This window comes from Aotus nancymaae, unplaced genomic scaffold, assembly GCF_030222135.1.
Source record: "Aotus nancymaae isolate 86718 unplaced genomic scaffold, 86718_ANA_hifiasm-v0.15.2.pri h1tg000036l, whole genome shotgun sequence".
Taxonomy (NCBI): Eukaryota; Metazoa; Chordata; class Mammalia; order Primates; family Aotidae; genus Aotus; species Aotus nancymaae.
Genome location: NW_026988450.1, coordinates 43,469,006 through 43,483,991, shown reverse-complemented (window position 1 = coordinate 43,483,991; position 14,986 = coordinate 43,469,006). Strand labels below are relative to the sequence as shown.

The 14,986-nt window shown below is 37.6% G+C and overlaps 1 protein-coding gene across 1 annotated transcript in view; it reads right to left on the bottom strand.

The window, feature by feature from the left end:
* Window positions 1-14,986, bottom strand: part of LOC135278035 (integrator complex subunit 8-like) — a 43,154-nt gene that overhangs the window by 12,203 nt on the left and 15,965 nt on the right. The window contains 7 exon segments of the mRNA XM_064384415.1: window positions 2,009-2,119; window positions 4,331-4,437; window positions 4,440-4,460; window positions 5,586-5,761; window positions 6,127-6,197; window positions 12,673-12,814; window positions 13,568-13,668. Of these exon segments, the coding sequence (XP_064240485.1) occupies window positions 2,009-2,119; window positions 4,331-4,437; window positions 4,440-4,460; window positions 5,586-5,761; window positions 6,127-6,197; window positions 12,673-12,814; window positions 13,568-13,668 (729 nt within the window).

Here is a 14,986-nt window from a genome sequence, read left to right as displayed (position 1 = left end):
CTCAAATTAAAAATGTAAACATAGACTCATTATCTGCTCTGCAAAAATGTGCTTTTGCACATTCACTTGCTGGCATTGCCACCTGTTCTGACTCCCAAACCAGAAGTCTGAGCATCACGCTCAATTCTTTCTCCCTCTCTTGCCTTCGACATTAAATCAGTTACCAATTGCTTCCAGATTTTACCTCCTAAATATTTCGCTAATATGTTTTCTTCTATCCCTTCTAACACTTGTGACACTTACTAGCTGTGTGCCCTTTTCGTGAATAAATGAAATAACAAATGTATATGAAATTGCAGAACAGTCTCTGTGCCCAGTAAATGTTATGTGAGGTGTGGAAGGAGAAAAGCTGCTAACTACATTCCTCTATTAAAACTTTTCAATGGCTTACAATTGTCTCATGATGCACTGCCCAATATGGCAGCCACTAGCTAGATATGGCTGTTCAGCATGTGAAATGTGACCAGTCCAAATTGAGAGATTCTATAAAGTATAAAATACTTACTGGATTTGGAAGACTTACCACATATATTTTTAAAAGAATGCAAAACATCTCAACTTTTTCTATCAATTACAGGTTGAAATGATAGCTTAGACATATTGAGTTAAATAAGTCATTTAAATCAACCTCACTTTATGAAATTATAGATTACATACATGGCCTGCATTATGTTTCTGCTGGACAATGTTGGTCTAGAGCAGCAGTTCTCAAACTTTAGCATGCAACAAAATTACTTCGAGGGCTTATTTTAAAAGATGTTGTGCCCCATCCCAGAATTTGATTCATTAGGTCTAGGATAGGGCCCCAGAATTTGTATTTCCAGCAAGTTCTGGCCATGTTTAGTGGCTCATGCCTGTAATGCTAGCACTTTGGGATGCCGATGTGGAAGGACTGTTTGAGCCCAGTTCAAGACCAGCCTGGGTAATACAGTAAGACTCTGTCTCTACAAAAAATATTTATTTCAAATAAGCTGGGCGTGGTGGCGCATGCCTGTGGTTCCAGCTACTTAGGGGGCTGAGGTGGGAAGATCGCTTAAGCCCAAGAAAGTTGAGGCTGCACTGAGCCGTGATCGTGCCACTACATCCTGGTCTGGGTGACAGGGCAACAGCCTGTCTTAAAATAAAAGTTATCAAATATCACAGATGCTGCTGGTGTGGGGACATAGATAACTTATTTAACTCTCAATTTTAGTTCATTTCTGCCTTCCAAATGCTGTCTTTAACCTTCCTACAGAAGTTAGTGTATCATCAGTCAAGCAACTGCACTATTTTATATGATTTGACATTCCACTTAAGTCTCAACACCCCAGACTGCAAACTCATGTAAAATACACTACAAAAGTAACTTTAAACATTTTGTTTTTTAATCTTGGAACACAATCTTTACTAACTGAATTCTACAAGTAATATCTTTGCATGTTCTCTAAACTTTTAAAAGGCACAGAGCAGTATCCATTTATTTGATCAAGACCATTTTAATTATAAGGGTAAAGGAAAAAGAACAAACCAGAATGTCTGTTCAAATATCCTTTTAGGCCATGATTGTAATTTCAGAGATTAGGAAAAGAATTTCTGGTTCCTGACTTCCTGCTAAAATTAGTAAAGCATATACTTTTTTTTTTTTTTTTTTTTGAGATGGAGTATTGCTCTGCCACCCAGGTTGGAGTGCAGTGACATAATCTCAGCTCATTCTAACCTCCACCTCCCAAGAGATTCTCCTACTTCAGACTGCAGAGTATTTGAGATTACAGGTACCCACCTAATTTTTGTATTTTTAGTAGAGACAGGGTTTCACCATGTTGCCCAGGCTGTCTCGACCTCAGTTGATCTGCCTGCCTCAGCCTCCCAAAGTGCCAGGATTATAGGTGTGAGCCACGGCACCTGGCCATAAAGCATATTCTTCTACCCACCTTGGCCTCCCAAAGTGCTGGATTACAGATGTGAGCCACTGCACCTGGCTCCATAAATGTATATGCTTAACAGGTGTTTGATACACACTTTTACTCACCTTAACAGTACTGCAGTGCAAACCTTTGGCCATAAGAATATAAACCAAATCTCCTGTTAAATTGTCTTTAATTCCCAGGATAACAGCACTATAGACAGAAGGTACTTCCCACTAAAAGAAACAAAAAAATACATATATACACACATACATACACATACACACACACACACACACACACACACACAGAGAAAGCCAAATCTAGATAAGACTCTTTCAATAATCTTTAATCGCACTAAAAAAAATAATTCATAGGTGGTCTCTTAAAGAGAAAGGAAAATGACAGCCATAATATAACGCTGATGAAAATGAACATATTCACTATAATCAGTGCGTAATAAATAATGGATTGGGACTTTCTGAAGGATTACTGTTAGGAAAAAAAGACACACAAAGACTAGGAGTTTTATATATCTTAATTCAGGTAATCCTCACAACAATACTAAGGTGAGTACTATTATGCTACTATTATCATTTTGCAAATGAGGAAACTGAAACACAAGTTAAATAACTTGTTCAAGATTATACAGCTATTTAAGTATGAAGCTGACATTCAAACTAAAGCAGGCAGTTAATCCCAGAATGTCCTATAATAACTATTATGCTATACTTGTACATCTTTAAAATTTTTGGTTTTTGCTTTTTGAGACAGAGTCTCACTCTGTTGGCCATGCTGGAGTGCAGTGGCGTGCTCTCTGCTCACTTCAACCTCTGCCTCCCAGATTCAAGTGATTCTCCTGCCTCAGCCTCCCAAGTAGCTGGAAATACAGGTGCACACCATCATGCCCGGCTAATTTTTATTTTTAGTAGAGACAGGGTTTCACCACATTGGCTAGGCTGGTCTTGAACTCCCGGCCTCAAGTGATCCACCCACCTCAGCTCCTCAGAGTGCTGGGATTACACGAATGAGCCATTGCATCTGCCCTCATCTTAAAAATTCACACTAATAAATAGCATCAATGCTAAAAAAAAGCCCAACTAATTTTTAGAGCAATTTTTTTCCTTTCTCTGTACTTGTATGTTTAAACCCTATTTTAAAAAATACAGGCTGGGCACAGTGGCTCATGCCTATAGTCCCAGCACTTTGGAAGGCTGAGTTGAGTGGATCACCTGAGGGTGGGAGATTGAGATTTCCCTGGAGAAACTCGTCTCTACTAAAAGTACAAAATTAGCCGGGTATGGTGGCACATGCCTGTGATCCCAGCTACTTGGGAGGCTGAGGCAGGATAATCAGCTGAACCTGAGAGGTGGATGCAGTGAGCTGAGATTGTGCCATTGCACTCCAGCCTCGGCAACAAGAGCAAAACTCTGTCTCAAAAAAAAAAAAAAACACCGTATTTCTGGCTGCCTTTTTACTACATCTTCAGCAGGGGAGGAGTAAGTATATAGTTAGTTAGGAGCATTACCATATTGCTTTAATTTCTCCTGTATCTGTAGATTACTTCCTTTCTATCTTTAAGCTATATTCCACTGAAATGGTGCCTTAGAAACTACTTCTATTTGTACTTTCTATGCAGGAAAACTTTCTAATAAATAAACTCAGAAACAGGTAAATAAATTAGCTGGGATTTTTTTAAAGGAACATTTAAAACCAAAAATTTCTATAATGAAGTATTAATGAACTAATTCCAAAGTGTAGGCTTTAGATTTCAAGAGGGTATTAAAAAACCAAAAATAAAATACCCTATACAATACATAGCATGTACTGGCTACAGACTGCATAAATAATATACCATTTACATATATTTACAATTATATTTAAAATGCAGCCAGACACAGTGGCTCATGTCTGTAATCCCAGCACTTTGGGAGACCAAGGCAGGCAGATCACTTGTGGTCAGGAGTTCAAGACCATCCTGGCCAACATGGTGAAACTCCATCTCTACTAAAAATATAAAAATTAGCTAGGCATGGTGACAGGTGCCTACAATCCCAGCTACCTAGCTACCTGGGAGGCTGAGGCAGGAGAATCACTTGAACCTGGGAGGCAGAGGTTGCAATAAACCAAGACAGCGCCACTGCACTCCAGCCTGGGTGACAAAGAGAGACTCCATCTCAAAAACATAACAAAATGCATGTAGATATTTTGTCAACAAATGGAAAATCTCATTTTTAGATGCTACTCAATGGTATCTTTTTGTTTCTGACATTTTCTACTTTCTCTGTCAATGGATGTTTAAAAATGCAATTAAGGTCATGTGAAGGTCTTAAAACTGTTAAGCAAAAGAGGTCCTTATTAAAAAGGTCAGGGAACAGCTTTTCTACTAAATTACCTAAAAAAACAAGGGCAATTTTCGTATCTGGTCTTGACAAAGGTTTTCTTACCTTATTAGACACTGTCCAGAATTGGCGCTCTGAAGTCATACCATGTAATTCAATTAAAATCTGTCTAATCCTCCAAGGATCCACTGACAATATAAGTTGATGCTCTAACCAATGTTGACACTTGCTGAGGCTAAAACAAAGATTTATGTTTCAACAATTTAATTCAAAAATACAGCTATGAGAATGACAATTTACTTAACTTATTATATGTATAAATTAAAAGCTGCTATCATCTTGAGAACTGATCATAGTGTATATTACATATTAACTTTATCCTCACATAGATAACCTAACACAACTTTGTTATATCTACATTTAGTAAGTGCATGCATTTTAAAAATAAAGATAACGAACATATAAACAAGATAAAAATATTAAGTTCATGCAAAGCAACTATGTGGAATATATGAAAAGAGTTAACATATAGGTTCCTACTTTTGAACATAATATATTAACAAAAGTATTTATAAAATGTTAATTTTGAGTAATAAACATTAAGCATGTGTTTTCTGAGAGAAGGGGGCATGTTCTTCCCAGAGACCCAAAAATCATTACCAAAATCCCTAATTACAGCTCATCTATCAGAGGCAGTCTTCAGTAATGCATTTCCAGCAGTTCTGTATGTGTTAACCTTACTCTTTTCCTCTACAACTGGACATTCAACCAGTTTAAATCTAGTGAAGATCAAAGAAGCTAAAATTGTGCTTTTGTAAAACCAACCGAATTCTCTCTCATCTATACTAAATTTTGAAGTTTATGTTTCTTATTTTAAAATAGCACTGTATTTTCTGCTTGTATTTGTAAAGGCAAAAATGGGAAAAAAAAAATCAAACAAATAAGCCAAAAATGGCAATACTGCCAAAGCAGTTCAGCCAGCAGATACTAGCACAGTTATACAGACTGACATGCACGAACGTCTGTCCTCTTTTTGGTCCCAGCATCTCTCACCACTCCTCTCCCCATTTTTGTTGTTACCTGCATGAACATATTGGCAGCAGTGTTGCCTTGGTCTATTCCCCCAGCTAAAATTTTTCATGTATCTAGGCCTGATTCTGCACTAATCATTGGGTCGGCCGAGCTCACACATAACTGAGTATACAGAAATCTGATATGAAAGAGAGGTGAATTTCTATTAATTACCAACCAAAGTGTTAATTACAACAAATAAGAGAGAATCCTCAAATATGTTTCCATGGTAATTTGAATAGAGGGACAAAACATGCCAACATATTAGCTGGCAGACTGGAGAGCTAACCTGGGATATCATAAAATGAAGTTACAGGTTTAATGCACAGATTTACTCTAGGGGATCTCTTCCTCATCTGATCAACAAGTAGCTTTCGTTCTTCATCTTTCAACAATGTAATGAAAAGCTCATGTGAAGAAATCATGAAAACATACTGCAGATCTTCCAATCCCAGACACACATTCCTAGATCAGTAAGAAATACTGTAAAACAAAAAAGTGTGTAATTTAGTTTGAGAAAAACAATCATATCAACGAACTTTAATAAGTCATTTAAAAAGGCAACATTACATAAACTATATAATAATATTTTGAAATAGGTTTTAAAATTTCCCTTCGGTCCTTATTTAAAATTGTGATGTCAATGCCACAATATACAAAAAAGGTAACTATAAAATCCTAACATCTTACATGGCTACACAAAATTGAACTTAATGCGTTCTCAAACCCGTTACTGCCTGGTTGTAAGACACCCAAAACAAAAACAAAAGTAGTAACACACAGGACTAAGTTCACAGTTAAAAAACAAAAAAGAAAATAAAGGTACTTACTTCAGAAGAGCAGCCATGTTTCCTTTCAAAGACTCTGAAGCTTTTTCTAAATTTATTGATCTTGAACATACCTAGGAATTTTAGTAATTTTCATTTGAATATGGGTACTTTAAAAAATGTAGATTATAATTTGAAAAGGTTAGATTTAAAAACAACTGAATTTTTCTTTTTCAATCATATACCAGTGACAGATTTGGTAAGTAACTTAACAGGAGATGAGACCAAGGAGTAAGAATCCATTAAAAAGGGGGAATGGAATCTGACCATTTTAATAACTGCAGGTGTATACACACAGTAAAGAATAACCTCGCTACCATGCTGTACAGTTCTCGCAGAATTTATCAAGTATGTTGCCAAATTATATTAAGTGATAAACCATAGAAATCAGTAGCTCCTGTCAGAAGAGCTGAATAAAATATTTATAAAAACAAAAAGAAAATGGTTGAAAAGAATGACTGATTTATCATGAAAATAGGATTAATGGTTTTATATTCATGAGTAGCTCATGAATAGTTAAAAAGATAACCAAAGTATAAAAAGTAAACAATGCAAACAAAGAAAAGAAACTAGTCATGGTTATATTAGTCATCTACAAATAATATTTTCGCAATATTATTTTGAATTTATTCATTAGATGAGGATGCTTCCCCATGCATTATTCATAAGAAGCCAAAATAGTGTGAAAGTCCATAATCTCAAGAAATTGTTAAATATTTTCTACGTTGACACACACACATAAAATAGAATGTTCATAGAAGTAGTATTCACAGTTGCCAAAAAGTAGAAATAACCTTAAGTCTACCACCTAATGAATGAACACACAAAATCTATGGCACATTCATTCAATGAAGTATTATTCAGCCATAAAAAGGAATGAAGTACTGATACATGCTACAATATTGAAAACATGCTAAGTGAAGGAAGCCAGTAATAAAAGACCATCTATTTCATAGTTCCATTTATATAAAATATCCAGAACAGACAAAACTATAGAGATAGAAAGTAGATTAGTAGCTGCCTCAGGTGGTGGGGGGCTGAGGGAAAACAAGGAGTGAGAGGTAACGAGTAAGAGATTATCTTTTTGGGGTGAAAAAAGTGAAGTGATAATTGCCCAACTCTAGGAATACACTAAAAAGCACTGACTTATACACTTAAAAGGTGTGAACTGTATGGTATGCGAATTATATCTCAATGGAACTGTTTTTAAAAAAAAAACAAAAAACAGGCCAGGCTTGGTAGGTACTTTGGGAGGCCAAGTGGATCACCTGAGGTCAACAGTTCAAGACTACCCTGGCTAACAGGGTGAACCTCATCTCTAATAAAAATACAAAAAAAATTAGCTGGGCGTGGTGGTGTGCGCCTCTAGTCAGCTACTCGGGGAGGCTGAGGCAGGAGAATCACTTGAACCTAGAAGGCGGATGTTGCCAAGTGAGCCAAGACCACACCACTGCTCTCCACCCTGGGTGAAAGAGAGACACTCAATCTCAAAAACACAAAAACAAAAAAAAAGCCTAGTATTTAAAAATTACTGTGTTGAGAAAAAAAAAAAATTTACTATATTCAAATACCATTTTCTGATTAACAAATTAACCTATCAGTAAATAACAATTGAGTATCTTGGAGTATATGAAATATACTTACATTCTAATAATTTTGCTTCTTTGCTGCCACATGTAAGATATTATGGTGAATAATAAATATTTGAGTCTCCTTTTACAAAAGATTATTTATTCACATAATAAGATGCATTGTACATGTGTTATGGAATAATGTAGGGAGCATATGTTAACTTTTGTTAAGCAACAGATTATGTTATGTGAATTTCACTCACTTCAATTTTTAAAAAGAAAAACTTGAACTAGTGGGTATCTGTGTAGATGCTTTAATATTAAAAAGATAAATTCTGACTGTAATCCCAGCACTTTAGGAGGCTGAGGCGGGTGGATCACGAGGTCAAGAGATCGAGACCATCCTGGCCAACATGGTGAAACCCTGCCTCTACCAAAAAAATACAAAAATCAGCTGGGCCCACGTGGTGGTGTGTGCCTGTAGTCCCAGCTACTCAAGAGGCTGAGGCAGGAGAATCGCTTGAACCCAGGAGGCAGAGATTGAAGTGAGCTGAGACTGTGCCACTGCACTCCAGCCTGGCGCCTGGAGACAGAGCAAGACTCTGTCTCAAAAAAAAAAAAAAATCATGAATTTTAATACGAATAAACTGTTGATGAATTGAACATATCCTTAGAAAATGACTTCTTTTTTTTCCTTTTTTTTTTCTACTTAAATTCTGGTGAGGTAGAAAATAACTTCTTAAAACTAACTCTAGAAAAATGAGAATATAGCTCTATAATCACGGATCAAAAACCTTCCCACAAAAAAGTTACCCAGGCCCAGGCTTTACTGGTAATTCTACCCAAAACTGAAAGAAGCAATCACTTCATTTTTACACAAACTTTTCCAGACAATGAAAAAGACAGATGTCTCAACTTACTTACAGGACAAGTATGACCTTGACACCAACATCAAAGGCAAGACAAGAAAGAAAAAAATAAGTGCACTGGCCAGGCATGGTGGCTCACACCTGTAATCCTAGCACTTTGGGAGGCCGAAGTGGGAGGATCACTGGAGGTCAGGAGTTTGAAATCAGCCTGGCCAACACAGTGAAAACCCATCTCTACTAAAAATACAAAAAATATTAGCCAGGCATGGTGGCGGGTGCCTGTAATCTCAGCTACTCTGGAGGTTGAGGCAGGAGAATCACTTGAACCTGGAGAAGGAGGTTGCAGTGAGCCAAGATCGTACCACTACACTCCAGTCTGGATGACAGAGTGAGACTCCATCTCAAAAAATAAAAAATTAAAACATGTGCCTTAATCTCATATGTAAATATAGGGAAAAAAAACAAATATTAGCAAATCAAATCCAGCAATTTCTATTAAAAAAAGATCATGACCTAGTTGGGTTTATTCGAGATATGGAAAGGTGGTTTAACACTTGAAAATCAATTATGCTTTATCACAATAACAGGTAAGAAGAGAGAAATTATGTGATCATTACAATAGACATAGAAAAAACATTTATAGAATCTAAAAATAATTCATTATTTTAAAAACAGGACGTTCAGTGAACTAAGGAAAGAAGGAAACTTCCTTAATCAGATAAGGGATAGCTAAAAGAAAAACCTACAATAAACATCATTCTAAATGGTGAAGTAGTGTAAGTTTCCTTCTGAGACTAGGAGTGAGATGAGGCAGTTCACTATTCATACTTCTGGACACTGTAGGTAACAGCCAACATGTTAAGTAAAAAGACATCAAAACTAAAAGGTTAGAAAAGGAATAAACAAAATGCATTTTTAACAGATGACTGCATGCATAGAAAAATGAAATAATTCATGGATAAATTAATGGAATTTTTAAAAGTTAAGCAAAGTTGTTGGAGACAAAATTATTAGAAAGTTCACTTATACTTCTATATCAATGCACAAACTATTCTCTTTTTTTTTTTTTTTTTTTTTTTTGAGATGCAGTCTGGCTCTGTCATCCAGGCTGGAGTGCTGTGGCACGATCTCAGCCGACTGCAACCTCCACCTCCCAGGTTCAAGTGATTCTCCTTCCTCAGCCTCCTGAGGGCTGGGATTACAGGCACGCTCCACCATGCCCAGCTAATTTTTGCATTTTTTGTAGAGACAGGATTTCATCATGTTGGTCAGGCTGGACTTGAACTCCTGACCTTGTGATCCACCCACCTCGGTCTCGCCAAAGTGCTGGGATTACACGCGTGAGCCACTGAGCTCGGCTGCATAAGCTATTTTCAAGTCTACGTTTAAAGAACTATGAAAAAAAAATTTAAGACTTCTATGTAAAAATGAGAAAGCTCTAAAGGACACTAAAGACTACCTAAAAAGAAATCAAGAGCCATACCCATTCATGGATTAGGACACCCAATAATGTAAAGACGTAAATTCTTGGGGGGTCTTCCTGAGTATACTTTGGCTTGGGAGGCTGTCCATTAATTTTATTATAAAAAAAGTAGCTTAAAAAAAAAGACATCCTTTCTTTCCAAACTCGGTTCTAAATTTAATGTAGTTGCAAACAAAAATTCAACAGATTTGTGAAACTTGACAATCTGAGTCTAATGTATACACATAAAAATACAAAGGACAAGAACGACCAATATGACCTTGAAAACAAGGTAGAAGAACTTGCTCTCGATGGTATCAGGACATAGACATAATGAGGTACGGACAGACAAATAGCAAAGTGGTACAAAACGGCTCAGAAACAGGCCCATACATGTATAGACACTTGGCATACGATACAGATGGCCCTAGAGATTGGTGGAAAAGATTAACCTTTCAATAAATGGTGCTGGAACACTCCCTACTTCACCCTACTTCACACAAAAGCAACTGTAGGTTGATTAAAGACCTAAATGTGAAAGGAAGGCTACGCTACAAAACTTTTAGAAGATATAACACAGAAGAAAATCTTCATGACATGATAGAAAAAAAGCTTTCTTAAACAAGACACAGAAATCACTGTCATAAAGGAAAAATATGGTAAATCTGATATTAAACTTTGGAACAATATAAAGAAAATTCAGCTGGGTGTGGTGGCTCATGCCTGTAATCCCAGGACTTTGGGAAGCCGAGGTGGGTGGATCATTCAGGAGTTTGAGACCAGCTTGGGCAACATGATGAAACTCCATCTTTACCAAAAATACAAAATATTAGCCAGGCATGGTGGCACGCACCTGCAGTCCAGCTACTCAGGAGGCTGAGGTGGGAGGATGGCTTGAACCCAGGAGTTGGAGGTTACAGTGTGCTGAGATCGAATCACTGTACTCCAACTTGGGTGACACAGTGAGATCCTGTCTCAGAATAAAAGAGAGAGAACTAAAAGACAAACGCAGAGAAGATACTTGCAATATTTAAAATTGGTTAAAAAAAAACAGAATAAAGATCTCCCACAAAAAAAAAAAAAAAAAGCTGTTTCCAGAAAAAAAGACAGACAATCTAATAGAAAAATGAGACATAACACAGCTGGGTGCAGCAGCTGATTCCTGTAATCCCAGCACTTTCGCAGGCCAAGGCAGGAGGATCACTTGAGGTCAGGAGTTCAAGACCAGCCTGGCCAACATGGCGAAACCTGTCTCTACTACAAATACAAAAATTAGCCAGGCATGGTGGAGCATGCCTGTAATCCCAGCTACTTGGGAGGCTGAGGCCTGAGAACTGCTTCAACCTGGGAGGCAGAGGTTGCAGCGAGCTGAGATCAAGCCATTGTACTTCAACCTGGGCGACAAGAGCAGAACTCTGTCTCAAAAAAAAGAAAAAAAAAAAAAAAAAAGAGGCATAACACTTGGAAAAGGTACCTCAAAAAACAAAATCCATGAGTAAAAACTAAATGAAGAGTTGTAGAAATGAAAACCTCAATGAGGTACTGTTAGAAAACCACCTCACAGGTGATCTGACAATAGCAAATGTTAACAAGGATACTGAACGATGAGAACACTCAGGCATGCTGGTGGTACAAACCACTTGGATATTAAAGAATAATGTTGCAGATATCTTTTTCCCTAGGTATATACTGTAAACTGGGGCGTATGTGCACCTAGATACATGTACAAGTATGTTCCAAGCAGCAAAAACTATAAACACAAATATTCATCATCCTATGTGTATACAGCCATAAACTATAAAAAACACAAATGTCTCCCATCATAATAATGAAGAAACTGTGGCGTGGTCCATATAATATTCTAACATCTTAAAGCAATGAAAAAAATTGTGTTTACATACAACTTGAATAAATCTCACAAATACAATGTTTAGTGAAAGAAGATAAAGAGCACATATTATATGATTCCATTTATATGAAGTTCAAAACAGGCAAATTAAAGATTGTTCTTTCAGGATGCATACAGAGGGGATACAACTGAAAAGAAAGCAAGAAAATGATGATCACAGAAGTCCAGGGCAGTGGCTGCCTCAAGGGAAGGCAGAGGAGGTTGTAAAGACCACAACAAACGCTTCTAGAGAGCTGGCAACACTGTATCTTTGGAAGTGGTATTACCTGTGCTTTATACATTTCTTTCAATGTCTGTAACATTAAGACTGTTAAGACAGAGGTAGAGTGATGCAGCAGAAACACAGACCCCACAGCACACAGGAGAGACTAGAGGTTTGATTTGGGAGTTCTTAGTAAACAGCTGATGAAACAAATGAGTGAAGCTTTGGAAGTGAATAAAAAATGAGTGAGCCAAAGATAAAAGTTCCATAAACAAACACTAAAGGAAGAGCAAAGAAGAAGTCGATGAAAGACTGAGGAGAATCCAATAAAGATTCTGAAGAAACATGGGGGAGAACTAGAAAAAGAGTTACAGTAGAAGACAAGGCGGAACGGCATAATCTGTCACAAGTGCCAACTGTCGAACACAGAAAGGCAGGGCAGACAGAAAAAAAGGCACTGGATTTGGCAATTAAGAGGTTACTGGTAAGCTTAAAGCAAATTATAAATCAAAAGGGGAAAGAAAAACATGTCCTACCTCAAGAAGAAAGTCTATTTTCTCTTTATGAGGTCTAAGAAATAGCTGGTTGAATTGAACACTAATTGTTCTGCCTTCCAGTATATCACGGACTGTATTACAGGCACACACTTTAAAACAGATTTCATCTAGAGCTTCATTTCTGTAGAACACAAAAGTACATCAACTAGCGTTATTTTTTGTGTAAAAGAAAAGTGTATATTACAAAATTATATTCACAAGAATGAGCCATTTGTTTTTGAGAGGTAAAATTTTAGGATATTCAAGCAATTCAAGCATACTAATAAATATATACCAAATCGTGGGGAGAAAGCAAGCAGACAGGTTTTGAATTTATCAAGGGACAATTTAGTTACATATCAGGCAACAGAATGAAATTCTGCTATACATAATTTTTCCCCCAAGCATTTTTTTTTTTTTGAGACAGACTCTTGCTTTGTCACCCAGGCTGGAGTCCAGTAGTGCAATCTCAGCTCACAGCAACCTCCACCTCTTGGGTTCAAGCAATTCTTGTGCCTCAGCCTCCTGAGTAACTGGGACTACGGGTGTGCACCACCACGCCCAGCTAATTTTTATATTTTTTGGTAGAGACAGGGTTTCACCATGTTGGTCAGGCTGAACTCCTGACCTCAACTGATCTACCCACCTCGGCCTCTCAAAGTGTTAGGATTACAGGCATGAGCCACGGCGCCTGGCCCCTCCAAGCACTTTTAGAATGGACTAGATAGAGGAACACCAGAGTGGCTCCTCTGGCTATGTTTATTTCTCATATATTAACAACATGAAAATAATGTCAGAGTCATAAAAGTAATTCGAAGGTGTGGTTCTGATAAGCCAGAATGCATTGCTATTTTATTCAAAAACCAAAAAGCAATTTTTCAACTTACTCACTTACCCCTGTTGAGCTTTCTGAAAGAGTTCTCTTAGTACTGACTGTCGGAACTGGACAGGTAAACTCAAAGTTAAGTTGTCTTCAATGAAAATCTGTATTACCTCCTAGAACACATACAAAAAGTTGCACCCACTTCAAAAAATCATGGCAAAGTTTTGTTTTTGTTTTGTTTTTTACTTTAAACAAATCTTTCTATAATGGAAAATACAAGTTGAAAAAAAATCACAGAAATATCTTACCTTTTCTTCCTAAATTCTAAAATTTGGTTAAGGGCAAAAACAGCCCTGCTACCCCTTTTTTAAAATTGAAGATCACAAACCAAAAATTAGAGGTAAGAAAAGAATCAATCAGTAAGGGGCAATTCAGCTATGTTATCAGAAAAATATTTTAGGCTGCGCATGCTGCATCACGCCTGTAATCCCAGCACTTTGGGAGGCCAAGGCAGGTGGATCATGAGGTCAGGAATTGAAGACCAGCCAGGCCGACATGGTGAAACCCTGTCCCTAATGAAAATACAAAAATTAGCTGGGTGTCGTGGCGTGTGCCTATAATCCCAGCTACTCTCAAACCCAGGAGGCAGAGGCTGCATTGGGCCGAGATCGAGCCACTGTACTCCAGACTGGGCAACAGAGCAAGACCCCATTTCAAAAAAAAAAAAAAAAATTCTCTCTACTTTAAACACAAGTTCGTAAGACAAAGTAAAAAATACTAATTAACAGCTGGGCATGGTAGCTCATGCCTGTAATCCCAGCACTTTGGGAGGCCCAGGCGGGTGGATCACCTGAGGTCAGGAGTAAGACCAGCCTGACCAATATGGTGAAACCCCATCGCTCTTCTTTTTTTTTTTTTTTTTTTTGACGGAGTTTCCCTCTCGTTACCCAGGGGCTGGAGTGCAATGGCGAGATCTTGGCTCACTGCAACCTCCACCTCCTGGGTTCAAGCAATTCTCCTGCCTCAGCCTCCCGAGTAGCTGGGACGACAGGCATGCGCCACCACATCCAGCTAATTTTCGTATTTTTAGTAGAGACAGGGTTTCACCATGTTGACCAGGATGGTCTCGATCTTTTGACCTCGTGATCCACCTGCCTCAGCCTCCCAAAGTGCTGGGATTATAGGCATGAGCCACTGCGCCCAGCCCCCATCTCTTAAAAAACTAATAATAATTTAAAAATTCAGCTGAAAACATACGCTAAGAAGTGATTCTAATAAATTTAAATGATTTAAAATATATTATCTGTAGACTGCAAAAAAAATACCCATTGTTACAGACTTTTTCTCAGCTCCTTCTCAAGCAATGGAAGAGTAGGAAAGAAAGAAGGGGTGCTAGGGAGAGAAGAGGGAAGGGAGATTTCTGAAAATGAAGCTAATCAGCCACTACCAGGAAAGTACTGACAAAAGTGGTTTCAATACTATGGAGCAAGC